We start from the raw sequence: 12,829 nt of genomic DNA on the forward strand, positions 1-12,829 counted from the left end.
TATTTCAGTCAAATCATCACCTGTAGGTGTTTACTTTGTAAATTATATAAATGTCTAATCGTGGTATTGTACACTTGAAACTAACATAATATTGTACATTGACTGTAATTGAATGAGAAAAAAATGACAAATTCAGTAAAAAAAGAAAAATCATCACCTGTCCCTGCATCACTGGACAGACACTGAATGCACTGAATGTGTACCACACAACCAAGCAATCTGTAAAATAACAAAATCTTATTTTTATTTTTTACAGAAATTTAGGTATTCCAACAAGTTTTTTACATTTTTTGGACCTTAAAAAATTACACACAACTTTTGGACGCAATACAACATAACAGAATGAGAAAGGGAGTCACTTAATTTTTTTTAAAAGATAAAAACATATTTCTTATACTTAACATTTAGTGATTTATATGTGTATTACCTATGTACAAATGGTATATCATCAATGATTCATCTTCAGAGCACTGTGGTATGCTAAATTACACTTAGGTTTTATGGAAAAACTTTTAAAAAACATTTGTATATGGTTAGAAAACACTTTTTTGATTTTGTAAACACCACTATCAGTGATGTGAAACTCCCGATGGAATCTGCAATTTACATGGATTAGAGAAACCCAGTGCCTTCTATTTTTATTGCAGGTAAAGTAGAGAGTACCTCCCTTTAAATAAAAGATTAATTTTTGAAAAGTTGTGTGTAATTACATTTAGTAAGTAGGGTTATTTGAACACAGTGGAAGAGCTAACATTTAATGCAAAAAATAACTCCTAGAATGGCTACTTTAGAGATAATTATTCCCTAATTTAGTTCTTTAGAAAATCTATGTCTTTGAGAATTGGGTTTCACAGATTTGAGCATACTCATAACATACTTTTAGCCATTTGAGACATAATCTCATTCTTGGTGAAAAGATGGTTATTGGCAGAAATACTGGGGTCCGGCACAAATAATGCTCCCCTTTTATTACAAAATCAGAAGTATGTAATTCTTTAACATAACAATATCACCCTCAAAGCACACCATATGATATTTTAGGTGAAATGTTCAGATTCCTGTCCATCTCATGAGAGACATTCACGTACTCTATCAACCACACTCCAGCAGGAGTTACTTCTGCCAGACCCTGTATTTGGCAAACATTGGAGCGTGGCCATAGCAGAGAAAAGGTGGGAGCGATAAACTGTGATCTGTATTACATCTGGTGTTCTCTTAATTTTGAGTTGCAAAATGAAGGCATGTTTTCTGCTCAGGTATTGGACATGGTTTGGCTTACACTGGTTATTCCTGTATGTACCTTTTAGCTTGTGATCATTCTCAAGCAATTGGTTACTTCAATACTAAATATTTTTCTGTTATGGCATATTGGTAGAATTTGTGGTAAGGATGGTGGTGGATGGGGGGAAACCTGGGAGCAAAAGATTGTTGAAGACAACTGATCAGTTGTAGCTACCTTCAGATGCCAACCAACTAGAAATAATTGAACATTTTTGAAACCAATGTTAGTAAACAAAAGGCAATTTATTTCTACCAAGTTTCTTTGACCTGTATAAGTATATATTCATTTATTTCTAAGGCTAATAAATTATTATTTATTTATTTAGTACCACTTACTATCATTTAGAAATAGGTTTAATGAAATGATTTTTTTAAAAAACAAAAATGAGTGCTGTTAGTAAGGGAAAGAAAGAATATGATTTCTCGTGATATGTATAGCAAAGAAATATCAAATATAGCAAAGAAGGAAAAGAAGATATTTCATATGCCTATTTATAAAGTATATTAAATTCCTATGCATATACTAGGGAGAATTAGAAAAACTATTTATTTGATAGCAGCCTATGTATTACATGTGGGCATCAAAGGTGAATATGAGCTTTCTATATTTTTGAGAATTCCTTGATGATATTTCCTGAAAGATAGGGAAATCTATGCTGCTCGGGAACCTATGATGTAAAGATGTACTTCCTGTAATATACAGCTTGATGGAGTAATAGTATACCTCAGAAACACTTTCTCAGTGATAACTTGTGTAGACTTTAAACTGAACACACACTTGGTAAAAACTTTGAAGTGTTACATCTCTTAACTGAGTGATTGTAACTAATTACACATGAAATAAATGAACAGCAGAGATGGGAGAACCAAAGATCATGGCTCCTATGAAGATATTCAGAGGCATTTTCTAATACGCTTCCTCAATAAATGATGCTTGATTAGCCTTTTGGCTACTGAGATAAAAATGTTAGGATCGACTGCCTTTTTTAAAATAATATTGAAAAATTAAAGCTTTTTGTTTTCAGTTTGATTAAAAAAGGACAGTTTACAAACCTCAGTACATATATATTTTACATGTTAATTCTAGCACATTTATATTCCTCTTCCTTGAAATATTTCCTGAATGTGATTTCTTATGAATGTAATTTCTTGTGAATGTTAGCTGATCTTATACAATGATAGCTTCCAATGAGCTGGTGTTTAATCCGTAATCACATTTCTTTCTAGAAAATCACTCCCATCTCTGCCTATCTAGATTTGACAAGCTGATGTTTCACTCTTATTCATATCCATCGCTGTACTCTGGTCTCTCCCAAGTGTCTTCCTTCTTGATGTTGATGTACGAAAGCAGTTATTCGATTTGTTTAGCTTGTGCTCATTCTAGAGAATATTGGCTTAGCAGAACTGCAGAAAAGGGAAGGGGAGAGGTAGGGAAGAAAAAGAGAAAGAGAAAATGCATCATTTTTAGCAAGATTTTTGTGCATGTTTGTCACAGAAAACCCATATCAACAAATGATTCAAATGCTCTTGTCATCAAAGAAGGCAGACAGGTTTCTGTTCCACTAAACAAACAGTACAGTCTTCTGGCAAGCACCACTCCCCACCATGACCCAGACATACATATGCCCTACATCTGAGTAAAAGTGAGAGGCTACTTTGAAAGAGCAAGGAAGAATGCAAAACTGTTCCAAGATAATCAATATTTCTTGTCCTGATACAGAAAATATCTTACTTGAGTGTTTTTCTTTCTCCTCTAAGTTTTATTTATTTATTATATAATAAAACTTATAGAAAAAAAGTGATTATAAAGATGAATCATTGCCTTGGCTGGTGTAGCTCAGTGGATTGAGTGCCAGCCTGTGAACCAGATGATCGAGGTTCAATTCCCAGTCAGGGCACATGCCTGGGTTGCAGCCAGTTCCCAGCGGGGGACACACACAAAGCAACCATACATTGATATTTCTCTCCCTCTCTCCTTCCCTCCCCCTCTAAAGATAAATGAATAAAATCTTTAAAAAAAGATGAATCATTTACAGTCAAATCACCTTGAGAAAACAGCTGTTTTCTTTCCATTTCTTATCTAAATATGCGCTTATTTTATGCAGTTGGAATCATAGTATAGATGACACTTTTAACATTATATTGAAAATAATTTTCTACATTTGCACTTTCAGCATTGCCAGCACAAATTTTTAATGGCTGCATAATATTCCATTCCATTCTCAACATTCCATTCTTCACTATTTTACCATAGTAAGATACATAGGTAAGTTTCATTTTTTTATTATTGTCAATAAGAAATATCTTTGCATATAAAACTCTATTTGTTCTTTTTTTAAATATATTTTATTGATTATACCATTACAGTTGTTCTATTCCCCCCTTCATTCCCCTCCACCCGCACACTCCCTCCCCCACCATTCTCCCCACCTTAGTTTATAACCACGTGTCTCAAGTTCTTTAGATTCTATATTTCCCCCACTATTCTCGCCCTCCCCCCTATCTACTTTCTACCTACCATCTATGCTATTTTTTGTGCCTTCTCCTCACTTCTCCTCCTCCCACCCCCGTTTCTAACCCTCCATGTGTTCTTCATTTCTAAGGTTCCACTCCTGATCTAGTTGTCCTCTTGGTTTGCTTTTGTTTTAGGTGTGGTTGTTAATAACTGAGTTTGCTGTCCTTTCACTGTTCATATTTTTAATCTTCTTTTTCTTATATAAGTCCCTTTAGCATTTCATATAATAAGGGCTTGGTGATGATGAACTCCTTGAACTTGACCTTATCTGAGAAGCTCTTTATGTGTCCTTCCATTCTAAATGAAAGTTTTGCTGGATAAAGCAATCTTGGCTGTAGGTCTTTGGATTTCATGACTTGGAATACTTCTTTCCAGCCCCTTCTTGCCTGTAAGGTCTCTTTTGAGAAATCCGCTGACAGTCTGATGGGTACTCCTTTGTAGGTGACTGTCCCCTTATCCCTTGCTGCTTCTAGGATTCTCTCCTTCATTTTAGTCTTGGCTAATGTAATTATGATGTGCCTTGGTGTGTTCCTTCTTGGGTCCAACTTCTTTGGCACTCTCTGAGCTTCCTGGATTTCCTGGAAGTCTATTTCCTTTGCCAGACTGGGGAAGTTCTCCTTTATTATTTGTTCAAATAAGTGTTCTACTCATGGCTGTTTCTTTCCCCCTTCTGGTACCCCTATAATCCGGATGTTGGAACATTTAAAGATGTCCTGGAGGTTCCTAAGCCTCTCCTCATTTTTTTGAATTCTCATTTCTTCATTCCTTTCTGGTGGGATGTTTTGTTCTTCCTTCTGGTCCATTCCATTGATTTGAGTCCCAGTTTCCTTTCCATCGCTATTGGTTTCCTGAACATCTCCCTTCATTTCAATTAGTTTAGCCTTCATATATTCCTCTAATTTGTGGCTATAATCAACCAGTTCTGTGAGCATCCTGATAAATAGTGTCTTAAATTGTGCTTCTGAGAGGCTGGCAATCTGTTGGTCGCTTAGAGTTATTGGCTCTGGGACTTTGAGTTCTTCTTGTGCCATATTTTGGGCTGTTCGTGCCTGTTCCATAGCAGGATCAGAGCCCTAAGGTGTTCACTAGCGCAGGGCAACTAAGTCGCTGGGTTGTGACACTGTATGGGGGGCGGGGTCAAAGAGGAACTATGGCGTCCCGTCTGCCGCCGCGGCCCCCACTGGCGCCGCAGCCACCACCATCACCGGGCCACTCATTTTGTTCCACTGCACTCGGGTGTGCCACCGCCATCAGCCCTCCACCACTGGGTTCGCCCCCTGGGGCCTGCGTGGTCCGTCTCACTATGCGCGAATGTGCGACTGTGATCAGTCTGCCCCACACCCCAACTGGTTCCGGGCTGCCTGCTCGCCTAGGTCGGGGGATCTGTCCTGCCCGACCCTGCTCCGCTGCTGGCTCTGTCCCTCTTACCGTCCCCGTTGAACGGTTCGTAGTTGTTGGACTTCCGTATAATTCAATTTTCTGGTCTTTGGGTGTGTCTTTGTTCTCCAAACCTTTGTTGTATTCAAACTTGGCTGTGGGAGAAGGCACAGTGTTTCCGCCTATGCTTCCATCTTGGCAGAAGTCCTGTTCTTTTACATTCTTTATTTAAGACAATTCTCAGGGGCTGGTTGTTCTTCCTTTTCTTCAACATATTAGGGATTATGCCTCTATTGATATAACTAGACTGACTCCATTCTCTGGATAATTTTCATAGGTTTTGGCACTGCTTTCCAGGGCTTAAGGGTACCCTTAAATATTGTGAAGATAGGTGAATGCACCTAGCTGGCCAGATTCGGGCTGAAAGAAAAGCAGATTATTGAGTTTTGCATCACAGCAAATGTAGAAGCACAAATGATATTAAAATAATTGGCCCACTATTCAGTTATAGTCCTTGTTCCATATCACGAGACAAGATTATGGTGTCTGTGTGAGTGTTAGAGAATCCTCTGCAAGATTCTGTTGTTGTTGTTCCCAGTATTTATGCCCTTGTTTTTCAACACACTTTAAAAAATCTTATGCACATTATGATTATAATGAACTCTTAGTGAGAGAACTCAGTTACTTTAGTGTATCCAGACCACACAGAGGATAATTGAAATATGATCATGTCATAGTGATGATTAGTCTGTAATGAGGTTGAATGAGGTTTTCTGAGGTTGAATCATGCCAGCAGAAGCCCTGGGGGATGGAATGTCTCACCAGATGTTGTTAACTGCAACATAAGCCATCCACAGATTTTTACAGAGTGCTATGGGAGTTTCTGAACCCTGATTGGTCTCTGCTCTGGTGCCATTGAGGAGCTCTTGCCCAAGTTGGGTTTGTGGGTACAGAATTTCATTATTGTAGCATTTTTCACTCTGGATATCTCTAAATTTAAAATCCACGAAGCTGAATGTCTGTTTTTTTGAGCTAGATCCATGAAAGATGCCACCTGGGGTGTAGAGAGAAGGGAATGGAGTTGCGAATACATTAATGAGAATAGGGAAATGGTGTTGAAAAGGGGTTGTGCATATGGAAGGGAAGGTAGCGTACGGAAGTTCCCAGGGCTATATGTGTGTGATACCAGGAAAGAGGGATGAGAGGAGGCAGTCCCCATTTTCTTGAGTTCTCAAATAAATATACCAATTTAATGATAGAAAAACCTTCTCTGCTATAAACCATTTGTTGGTATCTAGGACCAGAGACTCCCTCATTTTCTTTCTCTGGCTCTAAGCCCTGTGGTTTGACTTTATGATATCCCATTGGGCTGGAAAGACAGCAAATAGGGATGGAAGGCTTTTAGAGCAGCATCCAGAGCAATAACACTCAAGCTTAGGGGGCGGAGAAGGGAGTTTCCTGCGGTGTAGGTGTCTCCTTGTAGGAACATCTGTGATCAGTCTCCCAAAGGTTCCTGTTTATACACCACCATTTGGGCCCACAGCTCAGGGACTGACCAAGACAGATCATTTATCAGCAACCCTTCTTGGATCTTCTCTAGTCTTGGGTCACCTGTAGCTTCCATGTGGTTAAATCCCTCAATGGATACCCCATTGATTACTCAACATTTTCTACTTTAAAAAAAGTGTTTAAATAATTTTTATCTTACAATTACAGTTTACATATGTTATTATATTAGTTTCAGGTGAACACCCCAGTGATTAGACATTATATAACTTAGTAAGTGGTCATCTTGATAAATCTACTACCCATCGGACACCACACATAGTTATCAGAATATTGACTATATTCCTTATGCTGTACTTTACATCCCCATAATGATTCTGTAACAACCAATTTGTACTTCTTAACCCAATGACCTTTTCACCCATCCCTGCAATCTTCCTCCAATTTGGGAACTGTCAGAATATTCTCTATAGCTATGGGTCTGTTTCTGTCTGCCTTGTTTGTTTACTTTCTTTTTAAAAAATACTTGTTTGCTGATGTATTTGTATTTATTGCCACTTTATTGTTCACACTTATCTTTTTTCCTTCTTCTTCTTAAAGAAAATCCTTTAACAATTTCTGTAATACTGGTTTGGTGGTGATGAACTCCTTTAGCTTTTTCTTGTCTGGGAAACTATCTGTCCTTTGATTGTAAATAATAGCTTTGCTGGGTAGAGTAATCTTGGTCTTGCTTTTCATGACTTTGAATATTTCTTGTCAATTCCTTCTGGCCTGCAAAGTTTCTGATGAGAAATCAGATGACTGTCTTATGGGAGTTCCCTTGTAGGTAACTAACTGCTTTTCCCTTGCTGCTTTTAAGATTCTCTCTTTGTCTTTAACTTTTTGCATTTTAATTATGGTGTGCCTTGGTGTGAGTCTCTTTGGGTTCATCTTGTTTGAGTCTTTCTATGCTTCCTGGACTTGTATGTCAATTTATTTCACAGAATTAGGGAAGTTTTCTGTCATTATTTTTTTTTCAAATAGGTTTTGAAATTCTTGCTCTCTCTCCTCTCCTTCCAAACACCCCCATTATGTGAATGCTGGTATGTGTAAAGTTGATTCAGAATCTCCTTAACACTACTTCACTTCTTTTTGGATTCTTTTTTCTTTTTTCTGTGCTGATTGTTTTTAGCTTCCTTATATTTTCTTCTTCTTTTTTTAGTTTTAATTGTTGTTCAAGTACAGTTTTTCTTTTATTCCCACCCCAGCCCACCCAAATGAGGACCAGAGACTCCCTCATTTTCTTTCTATGTCTCTAAGCCCCCTGGTTTGACTTTATGATATCCCATTGGGCTGGAAAGACAGCAAATAGGGATAGAAGGCTTTTAGAGCAGCAACCAGAGCAATAACACTCAAGCTTAGGGGGCGGAGAAGGGAGTTCTCCCTCCCTCCCTCCCTCCCTCCCATTTCCACCTCTCCCCACAGTTTTTGTTCATGTATCTTTTATACTTGTTCCTGTAAACCCTTCCCCTATTCCCCTGAAATTCCCTTCCCTCTCCCTTCTGAACACTGTCAGCCTGTTCTCTATTTCAGTGTCCTTGGTTATANCTGGAAAGACAGCAAATAGGGCTGGAAGGCTTTTAGAGCAGCATCCAGAGCAATAACACTCAAGCTTAGGGGGCGGAGAAGGGAGTTCTCCCTCCCTCCCTCCCTCCCTCCCATTTCCACCTCTCCCCACAGTTTTTGTTCATGTATCTTTTATACTTGTTCCTGTAAACCCTTCCCCTATTCCCCTGAAATTCCCTTCCCTCTCCCTTCTGAACACTGTCAGCCTGTTCTCTATTTCAGTGTCCTTGGTTATATTTCACTTGTTTGATTGTTTAGGTAGTTAGGCTCCTGTTAAAGGTGAGATCACATGGTATTTGTCTTTTACCACTTGGCTTATTTCGCTTAGTATAATGCTTTCCAGTTCCATTCATGCTGTTGCAAAGGGTAAGAGCTCCTTCTTTCTTCCTGCTGCATAGAATCCCATTGTGTAAATGTTTTGGATCCATTCATTGGATCCATTGGTTTTGGATCCATTCATTTACTGACAGGCACCTGGGTTGCTTCTAGCACTTGGATATTGTAAATTGTGCTGCTGTGAACATTGGGGTGCATAGGTTCTTTTGCATTGGTGTTTCGGGGTTCTTAGGACATAATCCTAGCAGTGGAATTGCTGGGTCAAAAGGCAGATCCATTTTTAGTTTTCTTAGAAAATTCCATACTGTTTTCCATAGGGGTTGTACCAGTCTGCAATCCCACCAACAGTGAACTAGGGTCCCCTTTTCTCCACAACCTCTCCAAAAATTGTTGTTTGTTTCTTTGTTTATGATGGCTATTCTGACCTCTGTGAAGCAGTATCTCATTGTGGTTTCAATTTGAATCTCTCTGATGGCTAGCAATATTGAGCATCTTTTCATGTGTCTCTGGATCCTCTGTATGTCTTCCTTGGAGAAGTGTCTGTTCAAGTCCTTTGCCCACTTTTTAATTGGATTGCTTGTCTTATTAGAGTGAAGTTGTATAAGTTCTTTTTATATTTTGGAGATTAAACCCTTGTCTGAGGTATCATTGACAAATATGTTTTCCCATACAGTTGGTTCTCTTTTTATTTTAATGCTGTTTTCTTTAGCCCTGCAGAAGCTTTTTATTTTGGTGAGATCCTATTTGTTTATTCTTTCCTTTATGTCCTTTGCTCTAGGGGACATCAGTAAAAATGTTGCTGCATGAAATATCTGAGATTTTCCTACCAATGTTCTCTTCTAGGACTTTAATAGTGCCACAGCTTATATTTAAGTCTTTTATCCACCTCGAATTTATTTTTGTGTATGGTGTAAGTTGGTGGTCGAGTTTCATTTTTTTGCATGTAGCTGTCCAGTTCTCCCAACGCCATTTGTTGAAGAGGCTATCTTTACTTCATTTTATGTTGCTCCCCCCCTTTGTTAAATATTAATTGACTGTAGAGAGTTGGGTTTATTTCTGGTCTCTCTGTTGTGTTCCACTGGTCCATGTGTCTGTTTTTATGCTCGTACCAGGCTGTTTTGATTACAGTGGCCTTGTAATACAGTTAGATATCAGGTATTGAGATCCCTCCTACTTTGCTCTTCTTTCTTAAAATTGCGGCTGCTATTCAAGGTCATTTATGGTTCCATATAAATTTTTGAAGTGTTTGTTCTATGTCTATGAAATATGCCATTGGTACTTTAATGGGTATTAGATTGAATCTGTAAATTGCGTTGGGTAGTATGGACATTTTGGTGATGTTAATTATTTTGATCCATGCACATAATACATGTTTCCATTTGTTTGTGCCTTGTTAATTTCTTCAGTGTTGTGTAGTTTTCTGCATACAGGTCTTTTACCTCTTTGGTTAGGTTTATTCCTAGGTATTTTATTTTATTTTTTTTTGCTGTATCAAATGGAATTTTTTTCTTGATGTCTGCTTCTGCTGTTTCATTGTTGGTATACAAAAATGCCTTTGATTTCTGGATATTGATTTTGTATCCCGCTGTTTTTCCAAATTCATTTATTAGGTTGAGCAGTTTTTGCATAGAGCCTATAGGATTTTCCATGTACACTATCATGTCATCCACAAACAATGACAGTTTTGTTTCCTCCTTTCTGATTTGGATGCCTTTTATTTCCTTTTCTTCTCTGATTGCTGTGGCTAGGACTTCCAATATTATATTGAACAGAAGTGGTTCAATATAAAGTGGATAACCTTGTCTTGTTCCTGATCTTAGTGGAAAAGCTTTTAGTTTTTGCCCATCGAGTATGATATTGGCTGTAGGTCTCTCATATATGGCCTTTATTAGGTTGAGGAATGCTCCCTCTATTCCCACTTTGCTGAGTGTTTTTATCATAAATGGGTGCTATACCTTATCAAATGATTTCCCCACATCTATTGATGTGATTATGTGCTTTTTGCCTTTGCTTTTGTTTATGTGGTGTATTACATTTACTGATTTGAGAATGTTGAACCATCCTTGCATCCCTGAGATGAATCCCACTTGGTCATGGTGTATGATCTTTATAATGTATTGTTGGATGCGGTTTGCCAATATATTGTTGAGGATTTTAGCGTCTATGTTCATCAGCGATATTCGCCTGAAGTTTTCTTTCTTTGTTGTGTCTCTATCTGGTTTTGGAATTAGAATGATGCTGGCTTCATAAAAAGAGTTTGGGAGTCTTCCATCATTTTGGATTTTTTGGAATAGTCTGTGAAGGATAGGGGTTAGCTCTTCCTTCCTTAAATGTTTTGTAGAATTCTCCAGTGAAATCATCCAGTCCATGGCTTTTGTGTGTCGGGGGTATTTGATTACTGCTTCAATTTATTATGCTGTTATTGGTCTGTTCAGGCTTTCTGCTTCTTTTTCATTAAGGTTTGGAAGATTATGTTTTTCTAGAAATTTGTCCATTTCACCTAGGTTTTCAAATTTCTTGGCACACAGTTCTTCATAGTAGTTTCTTACAGTCCTTTGTATTTCTGTGGTGTCAGTTGTAATCTCTCCCCTTTCATTTCTGATTGTGTTTATTTGGGTCCTCTCTCTTTTTTTCTTGATGAGCCTGCTTAAAGGCTTGTTGATTTTGTTTATCTTTTCAAAGAACAAGCTCCTGGATTCATTGATCCTTAGAATTGTGCTTTTAGTCTCTATGTCATTTAGTTCTTCTCTGATCTTGATTATTTCCTTCCTTCCACTTGCTCTGGGCTGTCTTTGTTGTTGTTCCTTGAGTTCTTGTAGGCATAGGGTTAGTTTGTTTCTTTAAAATGTTTCTTTCTTTCTTTCTTTTTTTTAGTTAGGCCTGTATTACTATGAACTCCCCTCTTGGGTTGTCATGAGTTCATTTTCATTTGTTTTTAAAACCTTTTTGATTTCTTCTCTAATTTCATTCTTGACCTATTTATTGTTTAATGCCTTGCTACTAATCTCCATGATTTTGAGTGCCTGGGGTTTTTTCCCTTTGTGGTTGTTTTTCAGTTTCAGTCCCTTGGGGTCAAAGAAAAAGCTTGGTATGATTTCAATCTTCTTGAATTTGTTGAGGTTTGTTTTGTGTCCTATCATGTGGTCTATCTTTGAAAATGTTCCATGTGCATTTGAAAAGAATGTGTATTTAGGTTCTTTGGGATGAAGAGCTCTATGTGTAGGGGACTGGTTTGTCTTGATCTGGCAAGTGTGACTCAGCTCTGTGTGGAAATCCTACAGAAGTGAAGTGGTGGGCAGAGCCAGACCTTCAAACAGAGTTTTCCCATGGGAATCAGGCCTAGAAAATGCACACAGATTGTTATGGCTTGCTCTTGCTAAAAGTCCATCACCCTGGTCTAAAACGACAAATGTGTATTGTCTATCTTCAAGGTAATTTCTGGAGCCTGTATGAGTTCTCCCAAGGAGAGAGCTAATGAGCTCATCGCCATTCCCCTCTGCATGTTATTTTCATTTTCTCAATTGTACCTAAAATATAGACAATAATATTCTATGTAATAGATAATAAGTATTTATATGATATAAGACCCCAGGAAAACAATAAAAGCCTGTCTAGGCAAGGGTCGGGGCACTCGTCTCTTGAGGGAGTGGCCGAAGTACCCATAGGCACTCTCCCCTTGAGAGAGTAGTCATGCCGTTCCCTTTTTCTCCACAGGACTGTTGTTGCCTGAGCATTCATTCTTTCTGTAAGCCACAACAGGCGGATTCTTCTGGCCAGGGTCTGCCACATCTATATATATCAGTTAAGTCCATTTCCTCTAGGGTTTTGTTCAATGCCACAATATCTTTGTTGATATTTTGTTTGGAAGATCTGTCCATTTTTGACAGTGGGGTGTTAAAATCCCCTACTATACTTGTGTTGCTGTCAATATCTTTCTTGAAGTCCTCTAAGATTTTCTTTATGTATTTGGGTGCTACTGCATTGGGTGTATATATATTTACAATGTTTATGTCTTCTTAGTGAATTCTTCCCTTGAGTATTATGAAGTGACCTTCTGGGTCTCTGTTTATGGGCCTTTTTTGAAGTCTATTTTGTCTGATATGAGTATTGCTACCCTCGTTTTTTTTCCCTGTATGTTTCCTTGGAAAATTTGTTTCCAGCCCTCTACTTTCAATCTGTGTAGGTGTTTTGTCCTGAGGTGGGCCTCTT

The 12,829-nt window shown here is 38.1% G+C and overlaps 1 protein-coding gene across 2 annotated transcripts in view; it reads right to left on the reverse strand.

The window, feature by feature from the left end:
• Nucleotides 1–273: 273 nt before the first annotated feature.
• LHFPL3 (LHFPL tetraspan subfamily member 3) overlaps nucleotides 274–12,829 on the reverse strand; it is a 609,574-nt gene continuing 597,018 nt past the window's right edge. For both annotated transcript variants that reach the window (XM_037057073.1, XM_037057074.1), the window contains one exon: nucleotides 274–2,685. In XM_037057073.1, coding sequence (XP_036912968.1) covers nucleotides 2,657–2,685 — 29 coding nt within the window. In that variant the 3' untranslated portion in view covers nucleotides 274–2,656. The remainder of the gene's footprint in view (nucleotides 2,686–12,829) is intronic.

Source organism: Sturnira hondurensis, unplaced genomic scaffold (assembly GCF_014824575.4).
Source record: "Sturnira hondurensis isolate 20B ecotype Veracruz unplaced genomic scaffold, ASM1482457v3 Scaffold0009314, whole genome shotgun sequence".
Lineage (NCBI taxonomy): Eukaryota > Metazoa > Chordata > Mammalia > Chiroptera > Phyllostomidae > Sturnira > Sturnira hondurensis.